Below are 19,168 nucleotides of genomic sequence, written 5' to 3' on the forward strand. Positions count from 1 at the left end.
GCGGCAGTTCAACTGTTTAATGTCTGCAAAAGTTTGCTATTTTAACTAGTAAGAGCTGATAAAGAGATTGCAATAGGATTTTTGTGTTTATTTCATAGTTACATCCCTTAGCGAATTTCCTCCTGTAGCTAGAAGCAACAGGGAATCAAATCTTTTATAAATACACAAGCAATTCTTAGTATTTTAAAGTAATATTTTTGCAAATTTTAAAGCGGGCTTTAGTAATATATGTTACATTTTTAAAGTACAAAAATAAATTATTTCATCAGGGATAAGATAGTTGTTTGGAAATTTTTTATATAAAGTGTATATTTTAAGTGGTGTGACTTACTAAATAAAATACAGCTTGATTAGGAAAGAATGTTTATGTTTTATAGATAAAACGAGACGTTACCTTAAGTTAAAAATCTTTCATTATGGGCTATACTTAAATCGTCTCCCGGAAGAATAACAATACCATTTAAATACCATAAATACAGGATAAATCTCATTTTATCCTTTTTCAGTAGATTGTAGGTATAATTGTTATGCCAGGTTCTTTAAACTACGTAACAAAATTTAAAGTCTACTACATTTTAGATGTGATTATATTTGGTGGTTAGTTTTGTAATTACGGCCACCGTTAATGATTATTTTAAGACATACCACCTCAAACTAAACATCAAATGATTGAGATCTTATAGTTGTGAAATGTTTCATGATATATCTTTTTAAATATCTTCCATTTCATACATTCCAATAATAGAGCATGAAAAATGTAGTCATGAATGTAAAATATGTTGTATCTTACTTCTGCCTCACTAAGGAATTTCGACATCAGTTTAGATTATATAGCTTTACGCGATCTGAGTTTACATATTCATTGAGCTTCAAAATTTTAGAACTACTAACTAATAGCCTGAATGGTCACTTTGTATTGAAAAGATAATCACTAACTCTTCAGTAATACCGCAATAAGTTCATTTCGACACCCATTCTAAGTTACCATCCAAACATATTCTAAATTTATAGAATAATTCCATACTAGATTACAACAATTTAATGTGCAATCTACAGTTTACTATAAAAATAAGACAATAAATTTATAGTATTCATCTTAGAATGGGATATGTCATCTAGAGAAGTTGACCATAAAAGCAAGATGATGATTGAGGAGTGCGAGGACGATGGTACCAGTTCCAAACGAGATAGTAAAATATGATGTGCAGTATAGAGGAGTTCATCATAACAGTACGCCTTCTGTGGAGTGTGCGAGGGCTACGTGACTGGGTTGGTAATGTTATTGGCTGTATGCAAGTATGTGTATGATTTGGGAGAGTGTTACACTTTACTATACCAACTTTTACAACTAGAGCAATACGTGTGTCATCTTTATGTCACTTCACATATTGTATTTATAAACAAAATGTGATAATACAAATCTTGCAAGCCCATTGAACCCAGTTTTACTTGTTTCAGTAGATTAATTTCTCTTGTAAAATGTAGGTTATAATATAATTTTAATTTATAAATCGATCATAAAAATAACAAATTAGTAATATCAGAATTTATATTAAACATTGTGATGCTAAGAGACTAAGTAAAGAGAGGAAATGTGCCTTTAAATTTCAGCGAACCGCTGATGCAGATGTTCTTTGTTATATTTGGACCGGTGTTTTAAAGTTCGTCGCCCAACGAATACATCCTGGAGGCTGTGGATCACTAATCAACAATTTGTTGCTTCCCATAAGAAAATCACTTTGGGTAAAATTTTAAAATCATGATATGACAGTATATTTAAAGATTTTGACATTTGTTAGATAATAGTTTCGGATAAGCCGGTTTAATGTACGAGTGAAGAATTTATAAATAAACCATTTCAATTGAAAATTAAAACTTAAACCACTATAGCATAAAAACCCTCAACGTAATAAGGTAAATGATACATTTAAAACCTCAGTAACAATTTAACGTATGTTTGTATTATGAAAACAGGAAGTTGGATGGATTAATAAACGAAATAATCGTACCGCGAGGTATTAATTTATGTTGAATAGTGCTATGTGCTACTCCAGTTTCCAAATTGTATTAAATTACAAACACTGTAACGAGTTAGTGCTAAAGTAAGGGCTAAATTACATTGAAAAAACAATGAGTGAAAACAATTGGCAATTATATTATTGAATTTAAGGAAACAACTTAATCAAAATTATAAATTAAAGGAATACAATAGGCCTCATTAAGTGCTTAAATGGAAATCATAGTCTATACTCCAGGATTACCGGATACAGAACAAAATGGCAGAATAATTATAAAGAGCCATTTAAAATTGTGTGAAAGCGATATCTGTAGTTTTTTTACGGCAGCATACAAACGTTTTATCAAAAATTACTTTGCCATGTCCAGAATTTTAAAGGAGTTTAATACAATGGAATGTCTACAAATTGTTCAAAGGAAAATATGCAATTATTATTCTCTATCAGGAATTTTCTCTCAAGGTAAAAAAACCTATACAAGAATACATAAAAATCGTGAAATAAAACTTAGCCCTCGACTTCGTGGTATTATGTGTATCTTTAAAACAAATTAACTTAATAATTTAAGTGTAATGCACTATACACCTGTACAAGATACAGTAGTACAGACAAATATCATGTATTTACGAGGTTGCATGATAATGTTTTATACGTTTATAATCTTCCCAAAATTCACCCCCCCCCCCCCCCACCCCCCCCCCCCCCCACCCCCCCCCCCCCCCACCCCCCCCCCCCCCCACCCCCCCCCCCCCCCACCCCCCCCCCCCCCCACCCCATTTTACTGAGTAATTTTTTGGTTGTTACAAACTTTTTTTAATTACAACAGATAGTTTTTAAACTAGATCTAATGGACTGGATTCTGGTTGTTGCCCAGTAATTTTTTAACATCTGATGTTCACAATCTGTGCAATGTACAGTTTCATTTCATTCTTAGGCACATCAATCAATTTTAAATTCTACTATGTATTGTCGAGGTACCAGAATCTCTTACTTTTTCTTTCATTGAGAAAAGGCATTGGTTTTCTTTACTAAAAGGTTTCAAATGGTATCAGTAAAAAATTAGAAAAAAAGTATTGCAGAGATAGGCTGTTTTTGGGTTGCAAATTTCCTTGTACACGTATGCCTTGGTACAAAATTAGATTCTGTATATCTAGTGGTGGTTCAGTTGGATAGATATGTAATCAATTTCTAAGTGGCTAATCAGAAGCTACTGGTCGTGGTGGACAAGCCTAGGTAGGGACTGATCTTCAGAATCTGGCTCATATCTGGTTGGAGGCTAAATAGGCCGTTTAGTGTTTGTTATATTTCACATTTTGTCTATCATTAATGGCTCCAGGGGCCATGTTAATTAAAGGATATCATGTTTAGTGTTATGAGTGATTTCCAGGCTCCATTTAGTGATTTTTACTAGATCCATTATTGTTTGACCTTTGCAGTCCTGAAGCATTTTCAAACCAGTTAATGGACGAGTCAACATTTAAGTTGATTCAAATATGTTTCAAAGTTGTTTTGTTCATATAATTGTTATTACAACTATGTTGCAGGTATGATAGGTGGCATTCGTAATTTGTGTTGGCGGGTAATAGCTGTACGTCATCTGACCACCTCTACCTTTGACAGTCTTCCGTACACTCCCAGAGACAACCCGGGAGTATATCGACGGCTCAAAGTCATATCAAAAGATGAGCCTGATATTGATGGAGCCAATATCGATTATGATAGCATTGATGCATTGGAACAGGATTTTATGCAGTCCGGGGAAATGCATGAAGAGATAACCAGGTTGGTTCTCTACATTTCTTTTAGAACAATTAGTAATTTTCACAGTTTTGAACTAAAAGAGAGTTGATATGTTACTGCCTGAGAAGCATTGGTGGAGTCTGCTTCTTCTCGAATCCTAGGTTGGGATTATGTTCAATTTGTCCGTATGTGAATTGACTGCTTTCAATAAAAATAAGAATAACAAGAATGTGAATTTAAATGTTCAATGCCTATCTCAATGCTATATGACAGAGACTGCTCTCATGTGATTCATGTGAAGTTAGTTTAGAATGGAAGGTGTGTCTTAATGCTGGGTTTTCCATGAATAATGATTGTTGCATTAATACCTTAATGGTTTTCTTTTTGTACCTTAAAACTATGTTGTTTTTCTGAATTCTTTTGCTGGTTATTTTACTGAGACAAGTTTGTAGAGTTTAGATATATATTTTTTATGCAGAAAAGCTATATTTTTGTCATTAAAATTCTTGTTATTGTTTATATAATGTGTACTGTCATTTTCACTATTCATATTTTTGCCACCATCACGTAAATGAAGCCAATCATCTATTTGTGCATTTGATATTTCCATGGTACAATAAACACTAGAAATAAAACCATAGAATACTTCAGGATGGGTGACATGCAACGACATGCTGCTCTGCGACTACAGTGAACTCTCTAAGGTGTAAACACTCATGACAAGGACCAAGGAGTGCTGACATCTAGTAGAGAATGTCAGAACTACTAGAGTGAACACAGTTGTCATAGAAATGCTTCTTTTGCAATATTATAGCAGACAATAGAATAAAACAGGAACAATATAACGATACATATTACGTCAGTAGCACACTTGTACACAATTGCTATGAACTTAATATTACGTCAGTAGCACACTTGTACACAATTGCTCTGAACTTAACCCTTTGCACTCCTCAGTCCCTAAGAGGTGGACATGGTGCTTTACCTGTTGCACTCTGTGAATTCTCGGCGCAGCTGTGTCCGTACACTCCTCAGTCCACTTCTTATGGCCCAAGGTCATGTTCTCTACTACACTGAATATAGATGGTGCCAGATGTCTGTTCCACTCTGACATGTTACTCACAATCACAACAACAGGTGATTTTAAAGGGGCATTTTAAAAGGACAATTTTAAATGATCGTTTTATGCTAAAGCGTTGCTTTCATTTTTCTCTTATTGATTATTTAATATATTTTGCATGGATTCAAAAATCAAAGTCTTAGATATATTTCTTTAAAGGTAAAAAGCAAAATTACTACAAGCAAATCCGCAGATATAAGTAGTTAATTTTAAGGCAAATTTTAATGTTATTTATAAAAAGTACTAAATAATTAAAGAATTACCAAAATGTTCAAACAATTTTTAAGTCAGTATTGGTTTTAATGTGTTGTTTCGACTTTTACCAACTTAGAACATTTCAAACATTCAGTGACAGTAATTCAGTTTGTTTCTTATCATTTTAATAAAATAACTATCAATTTTGCTTTATAAAATTTCTGGTCTACTTTCCAACATAGCTATGTAGAAATGAATTTTAAAAAATAAAAATAATCAATCTGAAAATGTATATCATATGGAGATATTGATTTAATGTAGAGATTAGTTCACAAAACTAAAATTATTTCTGAATTTCTCACGATTTACTAATGTATAATTTACTAATATTTATTATGTATAGTGTATATATAGGTGTTTGAAAAGTCTGGGTACGGCTTAATATTTTACAAACCATAGCAGATAACATCTATAAACTTTGCACAGTGTCATATGGCTATGTAAACTATTTTTCCTTGCTATTACCATGACATGCCAACCATGGGGGGACGACCCACAGAAGAAAACATGGAAACCTTAAATTATTTAGAACTACGTCATCAAACTGTGACAAAATATCTGAACGAAAATAACATACAAGCAAAAACAAGAATCTCATTGGTTGTCACAACAACGATAGCTCACTGGAAGGTAATTGTTTGGGTTTGTTTAAATAGTCATGAGTCACCCAGCTGATAATTGCCAGCTGAGTTTCAGCGGGCAATCATCTTACAAAACAGACTTCAAAAATATTATTTCATATTTATTACTGCTGTTTTACATTAAATAAGTGGCATAAAAATTAATAAAACTATTTAAAAAATATTTTATTCATCTATAGTCTAGTCATCAATAGAAAGGGTTTATTTTATTTTGTATTTTAAGAAACAGATAAATAACATTTCCCCCAAAAATTGTATAATCTTGTTGATTATATAGTTTAGAATCAGCCAAGATATGGCAGAACATTATATATATAACAGAATTATTGACAAAAAAATGTAATATAGTTAAATGTCACTACATAAGAGGTGGCCAGAGGAGTTTAGGCGCATTTTAGCATCGGCCACTACATATGGACAGAGGAGTGCAAACGACATGGCTCACAACAAAATATTCAGTGTTGTAGAGGATATGACCTTGGGCCATAAGAGGTGGCCAGAGGAGTGCAAATCATAAGTACTGTCATGCGGACGGGGAGTGCAAAGGGTTAATATTACATCAAAAGCCATGAAGGGGTTAAGTGTTATGATGATGGTTTTATCAAGTTTAATAACGCTAGTTACATTAAGGGTCATGATGCTGGTTTTACCAAGTGTAGTGATGCTGATTTTATAAAGTATAATGATGCTGGTTTTACAAGTGTACGGATGTGGTTGCTTCAAGTGTCATGTCATATCATTGCTGATAATACCTTGAAGTCTGCTGGCCATGTTTCAAATCACTCTTTATCTGTGTCTTATGTCTCCCAGGATTATTATGTCCATATCCAAGTCTAAATGAGCTCTTACCAACTTATGAGCTTGACCTAAATAAGATAATCGGCTCTTTAAAGCTAAAACCATCAGCAGGACTAGACGAGATTACTTCTTGGATAGTGTTAAAAATGCAAAGAGGAACTTCTTTTACTACTTGAAAAATTAGCCAATTTATTTCTTTTTCAGGGATATTTTCCCTCCAGACTGCAAATGGCTAAAGTCATTCCCCTGCACAAAAAAGGGAAAAAGCATAACACAGGAAACAATGGGCCAATGTTTTTTTTCAATCTTCTCAAAGATTATTGAGAGAATTGTTTTACACTGCTCTTTCGACATCTTGATATCAAAGATCTGCTTACTGAGAGTCAACACGGGTTTGTGAGGGGCAGGTCAACAGTGACAGGTTTGGAGGATCTGGCATTGTAGATGGCAAAAAGTGTTACAGGAATATTCTTATATTTCAGCAGCTTTTGATTGCTTGAGCCATGATCTAATTCTGTCAAAGCTGAGTTAGCTAAGAATTAGTAGAACAGCACTTCAACGGTATGCCAGTTATCTGGAAGACAGATCTCAGATTGTGGAACTAACCTACTCAATCAAAGGTAAAACATGCAAGACAAGATCTTCTCAACTCTAGAGGTGTCCCTCAGGGGTTAGTGCTGGGGCAGTTTTATTCATATTGTTTATTAACGATTTACCAACCTATATCAACCCCTATAGCAAATGCTTCATGTACGCTGACGATACTGTCATCGTATCGTCACACAAATCTATGAACAGTCTTGAGATCAACCTTTAATAGCAGTGAATGTGGCCCTTGGCTACTGCAACAACAACAATGACTTGGTCCTTAATGAAGAAAAGACGAAGTAGCTGATATTTGGAACAAAGAGAAATGAAGTTACTGGTGCAATCTTGAAACCAGACCATATCAAACATCTGGGAGTTATTGTGGATGTTGACCTCTCTTGGAAGAACCATGTTGACATCCTCTGTAAAAACTCAGGAGTTCATTGTAAGCCATGAGAACTGTTGCTACGGGTACAGCAGAGACTGCAAGAGTTGCTTGCTTACCATGCCCTTTTTGAGAACTGTATGACCTATGGAGTCACCTTATGGGGGGACTTGCCCTGTGCCAACCTAGAAAGGGTTTTTGCTTCTCTAAAAGAGGGCAATAAGAACATTGTCTGAATTGGGAATACGTGGTAGCTGCAGAAAAACCTTTAAAAAGATATAGAAATTTTGAAAGTGGTTTCTCACTATGTTCTGGCAGTGATTTCATCTGCTTGTACAAATAGACTTCAAAGTCTTGCTGCTGTTCAACAATATAATGCCAGATTTGCAAAAACCGCAAATATTGTCTTCCATTTCACCGCATAACATTGTACACAAAGAAACCTGCATACACCGGTGCCATGTTTTACAACCTTCTCCCAGTGAGTTGAAGAGCTGAAACAACCATGATCTCAGACTCCATTTGAAAAAATGACTTGCTCAACGACCATTCTACACAGTGGAAGAGTTCCTGTCATGGAGAAACTTTGACAGATATATTTAATGTAACTTTGTTCTTGTAAAAATGTGATGTAATGTAATTATTTTTATGCCTTTCAAAACCTAATGATTTTGAAAAAAGTTATTCTCTCTCTCTCACACATTCTCTCATGATGGTGGTTTATTAAGTGTCGATGGTATACCCGGTAAGCTACATCAGTTGTAGCTTTTTGAAAGGTTGTTGGAAAATGGTATAGTAGCGGTTATTGATTCATCATTGACGAGCGAACTCATAAGCGTGGTATAATAAAAGTGACAACCTATATTAGGTGAAAAATCTTATAATACTTTTGTAGTCTAAACAATTATTTATAGTTAATCAAATCTTGATGTTTTTAGGGAAATGGAGCACATTTCAAAGAGACAACAGTACAAAATAACAGAAAGAAAACACTTCAAGCCTCCAAAAGAACCAGGGATGTTGACATGGTCGGAGAAAGAACAGATAAGACATCTAAATCGTGAAGATCCAGAAAAATGGACCCCAGAAGCACTTTCTAGGAGCTTCCCTGCATCTCCTGCTATTATAAAAGTTGGTAAAATGGTCCTTGTAAACTTTTACCCAGTAGATGATCCATATTTTATTATTATTTCACATAATGCAATTCTGTTTTTATTAACTATTCATTTCACAGCATTCCACTAGTATCAAACTATCGATTGTTGCCAATTTTTCTCTTTCAGTGTCTTCTGTCAGCTGTCTCATTCAGTTGTCATTGTTGTCTGATAGTTGTCATTCAGTTTGTCTAACAGTTGTCATTCGCTGCTAGCTACTGCACAGTTGTTCTAGTTGCTTGGTTACATTCTGCTGCATTTGTAGTAAAAACTGTTTACTTCAATGCTGTTTTATCGTTTTCAGTAAAACATTGTTATTTACATTTTAACATTTTATTTTTACATTTAATTTATTTTCACCTCTTTTTTTCTCAATTTATGTATTTCGTTACTTTTAATTAGTGTTGAGGTTATGATAAAATAAGAACGCAAAAAAAACTAACTAATCTCGTGGTTTATGTGAAGTGTTATGTTGCATTTTTACAATAACAATAAATATAATTAATTTTATTTTTAAGTTATAATTAAATTTATTTTAGTTTTGTGAATAACATTGTGGACTGTCGATTTGGTCATGTTAAACCGAAATTTTTCGGGCTCTGATTGCAAGATTGTTGAATTTATTTTTTTATTGCCAGTAATTCTATTTTTAGAAATACTTTTATATTTTTGAACACCCCATTATTTAAATTATCCAATTTAGTTCATTACTGTTTTATTTTGCTCTGAAAAACCAGAAGAATAAGTATATTAATTTTCAATCCATTTTATACAATCAATATGATAGCTAGGGGTGCAAGCTAGGTTGTGTTAAAATTTGTATTATGGTTTTATGTGATATGCCTGTGAGAGGTTGTATAGTTTATAATATTTTATCTGTAAGTGAAGCAAAAAAGTTACAATATTATTTGTACATTTTTTTAGTTTGAAAAATGTATTTTTTGTAGTATGTTGTTTGAATTGTGGTTGGATGTCAAACAAAAGGATAACATATTGTATTATATATAATTTTTATCCTGTTCTAATGCACTTTCTTATGATATAAGTGGAAAGTAAAAATACATTACATACAGAAAATAACTTCAAACTAAATTTTTTTTTCTCGCACCTCCAATATCCGAGAGAGGGTGGGGGCTTTTTCCCTTAACAGTAAAACTGTGAAGTCAGTTCTTTTGAGTCAGTTTCGAATTTGTACTAGAATGTGTTGTAGTAGTGTGATAGTTATGTTTTACTTTTTCAATAAGTAATCTTAGTTTTTAAAAACTATGTTACTAAACGTTTCACTTCCTCTAAATTAAATTTGCTTTTTTCTAACCTCTAATATTGTGTTTTATCTTACATGCATATGAGCAAAAACTAAAAATATCCAATTCATCAGTTTAGTTTTAAAGTTAAAGTAGAATAAACATTTTTTGTATTGTAAGTTTATAAAATTTCATGGGAAACAAATACACTACAGTATTCAATGTTTTCATAGTTACACAGTAACACCAGTCAGTTGGCTATTGGTCATCAGTTGCAATGCCAAGCTAACATTACCAACTGCACTATTTTCTTTTGGTTGTGAATTTAACTATTACCCAATTCAAGGACATTTAACACTGTAAAAATTATTATACTATGCCTCATCCTTTATGGACAGGTGAAGGGGAGACTACCTATATAAGACTCGGAGGTACTGGAGGTGTGGCCACACTGATGCAGAGGCAAGCTAGATGCTGAATACTATAGAGCTTACTCATCTCTGCACTTTGTTCCATCTGTTGATCACTAGTCAAGACCGTAGGGGATCATTGGTCTAATGATGGTCTTGTAAAGCTAAACAATTATCTTATGCCGCAAACTCAAGGTTTTACTTCACAACTGTCTGCTAGTGTGAAGAGTAATCATTACATGCCTTAGACTTTGAGGGAACAAAATTAAAGTAAGGGAGGCGCAAAGGTCCTTTTAGGACTAAGCGCTGTGACAAACTGTCCTTTTCCCTCAGGATAAAAAAAAAATCATTACATGACACAATAGTAACTTAAAATGCATATCTCAGATCAGCTTTTTTAAAAACACTATGTCCAGATATTTAGTCCACTGGAAATTTCTAAAAGTCATAAAAATGTAAGTTTAATGTCCACAGAAAGTGCTCAAGGCGAATTGGAAGCCACTGGATGCAGAGAAGTTGAAAGCACACGACATTAGAGTGTCAGAGAATTGGGTAGCATTTCACAAAGGTCAACTGGAGGTACATGATCACCAATTACGGACACACCTCTCTCGGTTTGTAGACAGGAAAGACGGTGTGAGGATTGTCTCCGACGAAGGTATGCAACAGTAATGTTGAATAGGATACGGTTTTCAGTACTAAATTTGGTACTTTGGGATTATACCGACCACACCAGTATGAAGAACACAAAAATATAAATTTATAGAAATAGACATGATAGAACAAAAAAAACAACTCTTTAATTGCAAAATTACAAACTTACAAGCATTTTCAGGTATTGTGATCGGTATTTTTGTCGCTGTTATCTTATCTTTCTCGAGAATCCCGATTACGGCAGGCCGCGCGGCATCACATAATTGCACGGTACATAATTGCCTTTCCATTACAATTCAATTTATATTTCTGATCAGCCCCTCTAGAATTTGATATTTTACTGATAGGTACTATCTTGAGGGATGTTTTTTTTTTCGTTGACATCAGCGCGGGTGCTGCAGAAGCCCGCGCTGATGGCCGGAGGCACTCGCATTTTGGGTGGCGGAATGTGATCAAGAATAAAAACAAGTTTTGAGTGTTTTTTCAATAAAGAGTTTAGTTTTAGTTTGGAGAAAATGTAGAGGTAAAACACGGAAGTACAACAAAGCGACGAACCAGCTGAACGGGCGGCGAGACTCTGCAATCACGTTATCTACTAGACCGCTCGACTTTGACCTCTGTCTGAGGATGGGGAGGGGTTTGCGATAAGACAATTCCTGTTTTATATTGACGAAATATTGTTCTACGCTAATCTAGTAATCAGTAGAAGCAAAATGTCAAATAACAATTCATGTCTGTGTGTGGTCGGTATAATCCCAAAGTACCCTACATTTTTAGGAATCTATATTGGTAATAAGTTAAGGTGGCAGGCTCATATAGAACATATATCCTCAAAATTATCAAGAGTTATGTATATTTTTAAAACTTGATATGTTGTCTACAAAGTCACCATCTGAAAACTAGGTATGGGTAAAACTGGCAATCCTCTGCAACAGTTGCAATAGTTCCAATTGCAGCCAGACAACGGTTGCAAAGAACTGTTGTGCCAGAACTGCTCCAGCGATGGATCACAGCTGTGGGAAAGAAGCAGTTCTCTGCAGCGGTAAACTTACATAGTCTCTCAGCATTGCTCGACTTGATCAGTTGCAGGAATCGTTTATAAATAATAGATGTGTTTTGTAACTGCTCCACAAAAAGTTTATGTGGAACAAGAGCGAATTATTAACACATTTAATAAATTAAGTTACTTGGTTAGATTGATTAGTTTTACAAAAGAATTCAACATGTAAAATTAACTTGCAATGTGACCTTCATAACAAAATAAATAGTCAAATAAGTCATAACTTTTTACTGTGGATTCTTAATGGTAATTGCAGATGAAATATACAAAGTAGACTGATTAAATTTTAGTGTACAAGGGTCTCTGAAAAAGAATGTCGGGATTTTAAATGACCGTTACTTAACAGCAGGTTTCCAAATGGTTGGATAGGCAGAGGTGCGCCCATTAACTGGTTTCTGGAATCCGTATTTGAATCCCTTTGGACTTTTTTTGTGGAATTATTTAAAGAGCATTGTTTATGCTTTAAATATTTGTGATTGGCTCATCTAAGTGAGCATATTTCAGAAGTGATCACAACTGTGACACCAGAGATACTAAATAACACTTGGCATAAATCGAATACCACTTTGATATCTGCAGACCAACAAATGGAGCAAAAAAATGCAAGAAATCAATGCATATTAAGATATGAAAACAAAATTTGTTTTTTTCTCTTCAATTTGAGTTAAAATCGTTTAGTTTTCTTGAATAGTTTTTAAGTGTGTCATGCTCTTCCGAAGGTAATGAGGTGGGGCGCCGTCTTGCATCAAAATTACATGTTCACAGACTTGTTCTTCAATATCTTCAATTTAAGGAAACAAAAATTATTCTAGATATTAAGAAAAATAATTCTAATTTTTTGACGAAAAAGATAGGGCCTATCCAAGAACGTAGCCAGGAAAAAATTTGGAGGGGCCCAGACAACTGATATTTTCCCGTATTAGATAGCCCCATTTTGTTCCTTTAAAAGTTCTTGGCCCTTTCCTTTGTTGAGAACGATCTTTTAGCAGTACATGTCAGTAGTACTGAATTATTTGAATAATAATAATTGTTTACTACAAAAGAAGTTGAAAATTTTGGGTGAGGGATCCGGATTCCAAGGACCCTTAGTCTAAGAACAGCACTCTGTAATAAAATTGAGATTTAAATCTCATTGGGAATAAAACTGGGAATAAAAGTTTTATAAATTTAGGGCGATTGGTGGGTTTAATGGGATGTCTTAACTGATTTTTGTAGTCATGAAGTCTCAATTTTTTGTGAATAACATTGTGGACTGTCGATTTGGTCATGTTAAACCGAAATTTTTCAGGCTCTGATGCAAGATTGTTGAATTAATTTGTTTATTGCCAGAGATTATACTTTTTAGAAATACTTTTATATTTTTAAACATCCCATTATTTAAATTATCCAATTTAGTTAATTATTGTTTTATTTTGCTCTGAAAAAGCAGAAGAATAAGTATATTAATTTTCAATCCATTTTATACAATCAATATGACAGCTAGGGGTGAAAGCTAGGTTGTGTTAAAATTTGTATTATGGTTCCATGTGATATGCCTGTGAGAGGAGGTTGTATAGATTATGTTCTGGAACAGTAAAGGAAAAGTGTTAGTATTCAGATTTCCTTAAATTATAGTGAACCATTTATGTAAGACATTGTTATGAATATTGGCTGGAGCAACAAATCAGAAAAGGTTAATTATAAGGACATATTATAAAGAAATGGTGATCAGGGCTCCTTAGCTCTAACTCCGCCTGGTAATTTAAGCATTATTTACCTTACCTTTTTTAAAAATAAGAACATCTTTGGTAATGAGGGTAATGTATTCAGTTTTTAAAATATTTATACTAACCCACATGCATACTTTATTCTTATATGTCATACACAGCTTTTTATTACTTGTGTGCTATCCAGTAGGATTTAACAAACTGATGAGAAACACCTAAATTACAAATTTGTTGTTTTTTAGAAAAATCAGTACTTTACCTTTGTATTTTTTTACAGAAGCTGCAAAAATTACGGAAGTGATCCTGCCAAAACCCAAAAACTCTGAGTTCTTGTCACTGATAACAAGTTTCAATTCTGAGAGTAAGTCTGCTCAGTCAAAAATGGACGTAAACCTTCTTGAAGAAAGATTGGAAACAAATAAGCAACCCTTTGAGATGGATCAGTTGCATTCCGGGACAAACTATACATTGCAGCAATTCCGCAGACGACTTGAAGAAGAAGCGGAGAACCTTTCAGAAACTCCAGAGGAGATAAAGCCAATAATAGGAAGGACGAAATCGGATGTTTCAGAGAACAAAAATTCAACCACAATGTATGTTGCTCCATCTGAATCCTTTAAGGTGAATGCTGTGGCTTATAAAAAAAGTAGTAAGAGCCCTCTGAGCCTTATAGACATAGATGATCTACCAAACAAGATCAGTATACCAAAAGAACAGTGGAAAACAGGGGAAAGTTTATAGGGTCAATGATTGTTTTTACAATGATAAAGGGAATTTTCTTTACAGAGTGCCTGGATTGAAAGCTTGACCAAGTTGTTAATAAAAATTTTTAACTAGCTACAATGTTGTTTTAATACCTCTTACATTAATTTTATTTCTTTTTTCATAGTGTACCCCATATCAATAGGGTATAAGAGTGATGTTATGGATGTCTAATTCTATGTCGCAGAAAGTATATAGTTAATGAAATCATTTTTGTATTTATGGCAACCTTACATGATTTAACTGTGTTTGTTAAAATTAGATTTATTCTTGGACCTTTGATACTTAAAAATACATTAAAACCCTTGGTTGAGTAAAATAAGCTTATGGAGTGACTGGAGAATTGTGTGTGTTTTTTTCTTATTTGCTCGGAATTGAGATCTTTGTTTAAGGCTATTGTTGGCAATCAATATCATCAGGTACTCTTGCATACTATTAAATGAGCAAATATACGTCTTAAGTGATAAAATTATAAACATCTGATTTAACATAGTCACAAAAAATATGTAAATAGTTAAAATTACATTGATTAACAATACTTAACCAAAACTGAATTAAAATGGCTTCATACAATAAGGCATATTCAGGTGTCGAAAAAGTCCCGCACATACTTGTTAATTCCCGAACGATTACATGTACAGTAATAAAACTGGGTATATCATTACTGCACCTATAAATCTACTTTTTGAAGTAAGTACCATTTTTTGTCATATCAGGGGGATGGTCCACCAGGAGTCAGAAGGAAATCTTAAATAAGGGCATAGTTCGAGTAGCACAACAAATTAAAAGTGTCTATTAGTAGAGTACAATGCCGCAAATACGACCTAAAAAGTGTCACTATTTAAAAATCAACTATAAGGCAAAGCACAAATGTTGAGTAACAAGAGGTTATGCCTCTATCTGTGACCAAATTCAAATTGGACTAAAATCACAAGCACTCGGCCATTCGGCAGCCGGACGACGACCCCATACACGTAACGATCGGCCTGAAGGCGGATGTTGGCTGGATGACGATTGCTGGGATCCCTATCAGTCGTCGTCCGGCCGACAACTCCATACACGTAACGATCGGCCTGAAGGCGGATGTTGGCTGGATGACGATTGCTGGGATCCCTATCAGTCGTCGTCCGGCCGACAACTCCATACACGTAACGATCGGCCTGAAGGCGGATGTTGGCTGGATGACGATTGCTGGGATCCCTATCAGTCGTCGTCCGGCCGACAACTCCATACACGTAACGATCGGCCTGAAGGTGGATGTTGGCTTGATGATGATTGCTGGGATCCCCATCAGTTGTCGTCCGGCCAATTTAGTCGGATGACGACCCCATACACGATCGGCTTGCAGGCGAGGCCTGAACGTCCACGTCGTTCGGTCGATCGTTACGTGTATGGGGTTCTAATATCTAGCTTTTCATTATTGTGAAAGAAGGCAATGAATCAACAATCCCATTAATAATCGGTTTATTGAAAACAATGTAGAGACACAAGTGTTTTAATACTTTAAAATGTATAAAGTAAAAAAAATATAGTGGTTTTATACATCTGGACATACAGAAAAAAGTACTCCACGAATATACTTTTATTGGATGCCCAAGCAATGACTATTGACTGCTATCTAATATCTGGTGTTAATTGAAAGTGAGGTTTTTTCGTAGAGAAATGTGTTCGCTGACACTGTCCGGCCAATTAACGAGCTGACAGCTCTGGTTGACGTTATATTGCCGATTCAGTGTCACTAGGGAATTCCCTCCGACAGACAGTATCCATTCCCGTCTAATTTAAACCTGAGTTAGTCGTTTGAAAACCACATAAAAAGCAGGAAAAGAGAAAAATCAACTTTAGTAAACATTTTGACGAGTTTCTTGTATCAGCTTGAGCATTTTGGATTATTTGCTGACATTTAAAAATTGAATGATTGTCTATCAATTTATTATAATTTTGGAGAGTTTAAAACTTACATTATAATATAACTAAGGAAATGTTTAGGCAAAAATTATGTTATTGGAAAACAGATCTGAACAACTGTAGTATTGAGGAAAGCGCATTTAAAATTTTCATGACTCTAGAAAGCCTTAATACTATAAAATAAAATATAAATATGGTTTGATTTTATGAACCGTTTTTATTACACAAGAAAAACATTTAGTTTTCGAAAATAATTCTTTCAGTAAATATTTGTGGATTTTTTTAAGGAAGATGGTACCTTACAAAACAGCATTTTTCCATACATTAAAGGCATAGTAAAATTTTATCCTTAAAGCAAAGTTGTTTAGTTTATTTTAATGGAATTAAAATATAAATAAAAACATGAAATGTTTGTTAGGAACAATTTGAAACTATAACGGCTGTAAATACGGGTCATTGTTTATTAATGTCAAAGACAGAATCACATGTTACCACTTTCACTTACGAGTCCTTTTAGAGATAATAAGTCATTAATAAATGTTGCTTCTTTTAGCGTAATATTTTCAGATTCCATATGTTAAACCCCTTTAGACATACATAAGAATATATTTAATGGTATCAACACTTGCTAAAACCACTCGTTTTGTACTTTATTATGGAATGCTTTTGTCTTCCCCACTTTGAACGTATAGTCATTGGGTATTTTAGCACATAATATTCCAGCATAGATTTACACTTCTTAAACAAACTAGCTGCAAGAACTACACAAATCTTCAGGGTTTGTTCGTTACACCTTGATACATATTCTGTTGCATATACTGAGTCAGTATATTCTCTTTCAATATATATTATACAATTATTTTAATTATTACAATAATACGATTTCTTACAATACGGCTTCATCACTAAGAAAACTTAATATTTCAATGAGTTTTACCTCGAGAAAACTACGGTAGGGCTTTTTTTTGTAATGCACGCTCTTGATGTGCGTGTGCTTAGCATTTGGACAATATTGGCAGTTAAACGTTGCTTACTTAATCAATCCTGATTAAATCTCTTTCCAATCTTTGTCTGATAGTATTCCAGCCGATTGTAAAAGACAATGTTAGTAATTTCCCCATATAAAACACGGTGCGGTGGTTTAGTGGACCCAAATATACAACTCAAAGGTGTGAGGATCTTTTTGGAGGCTAAGGACGGCCAGATGCCGGTCGTTGATAGACTGGAGCAGCCAGTTTTTAAAAGATTGCGGTTAAACTCTGTAGACAATTTTCAATAAAAGATGTCCACTCTATGAGCATGGAAGCCAAGAGAGCGCAAACTAAACCTCAAGCCTCTAAGCTTCTATAAATAATGTTATCTTCTAGAACCGGGATAAGAAATGACCAGGAAGAAGGCTTGGTACCGCTACCGACCCAACCACCCCAACCACCGGCCAACAAAATAAACTTAATAAGAGTCACAATGTTTTGGAGTATCAAGGTCTTCATAATAACACAATATTTTACCTATGTTAAAATTAGGATTTTGCAATAATTATTGCACTAGGCACAGTCCTTATAATATTTTCCCATACATTGAGTAACACTAAATTGTTTGTTTGAAGGAACAGACATTTCTCTAATTAAAATTAATTGAATAATTAATTAATAATGCTGATAATGATAAGCGACAGGATACAATGTGTTTCTATAACTTTAAAGACGTGATTGTTTAGTGAATGCTGAACCAGTTATTGAGTGAAACTATTTCTGTCTCAAAAGAGCTATATTGAGGGGATAACACTGTCTTTGGGGCTAAATCTACTTGAGACAACCAGCTCGTAGTTCGAATTCGTATTCGGTTTGGTTATAGCTTCTTCGTGCCTTGCACATAACGTTCACTAAGGGTTATAAGAAGATCGTTTATTAAAGCCGGAACGGCTGTAGTCGATTAGTTATACTGGGTGGACCAACACCTTGACATTAGCAGTTATTTAGTACCAATTTGACTACAGTTGTAGCTAGCAGATGTCTTTAAGAACCATACTGTTTTGAGGTTATGTTGAGATTAATAAATTAAACTTTGAATGGCGATTATTGGAGCAATTGGAAAGCTATTGAATTCAATGCACACAGTCCTCCAATTTACAATAATACAAATTTAAATTGAAATATTGTGCGCTTATTAATACAGTAGAATTGAAATTAAACGATGCTATAAGTTATTTTATATAGGAATTAATTAAATACATACTTAAATATTGTAACTATTTGTTTGTGAGTGATAAAAAACGTACAAACGTTCTACGAAATACATTATTTTTGTTAATTTAATGAATAATTTCACGGGTTAAAATATGCAAGTACAGTGAAAACAAAGGACAACACAAACGTTTTTAATTAAGTAAGTGAAGTAGGCGCTAGACAAGTGCTTGATAAAGTTTTGTTCTCAACAATTCTCTCTGTTCTTGTTTTTCTCTGAGACAGAACTAGGTACAAGAGCAGTGCAGAAAGTTTAAACAATGCCCCACGTCTGCACTAGTTGGATTACGTCAGCAGTTTGTACAAGATGCTTGTTTAACTTTAGCCACAAACTTGGTTCATCCCCAGTAGATGTATTCTTTCTTCAAAATAAAAATTACACCATTTATGTAGACTTTCATTAAACATGTAACTGTGAATAATCTATTCTAATTATATATGGTTGAAGTTACATTATGCATGTGAAATGTTCAGAAAGTTAAACG

General features: G+C 34.1%; 1 protein-coding gene across 1 annotated transcript; it reads left to right on the forward strand.

The window, feature by feature from the left end:
• The first annotated feature begins 3,460 nt into the window (after positions 1-3,460).
• On the forward strand, positions 3,461-14,610 carry LOC124365797. Its single transcript, XM_046821816.1, is given in 5 exon segments — positions 3,461-3,797; positions 8,481-8,673; positions 10,825-11,008; positions 14,048-14,486; positions 14,488-14,610. Coding segments are annotated over 5 exon segments (1,143 nt in total). The 5' UTR covers positions 3,461-3,561; the 3' UTR covers positions 14,579-14,610.
• Positions 14,611-19,168: the final 4,558 nt, after the last annotated feature.

Source organism: Homalodisca vitripennis, chromosome 7 (genome assembly GCF_021130785.1).
Source record: "Homalodisca vitripennis isolate AUS2020 chromosome 7, UT_GWSS_2.1, whole genome shotgun sequence".
Classification (NCBI taxonomy): domain Eukaryota; kingdom Metazoa; phylum Arthropoda; class Insecta; order Hemiptera; family Cicadellidae; genus Homalodisca; species Homalodisca vitripennis.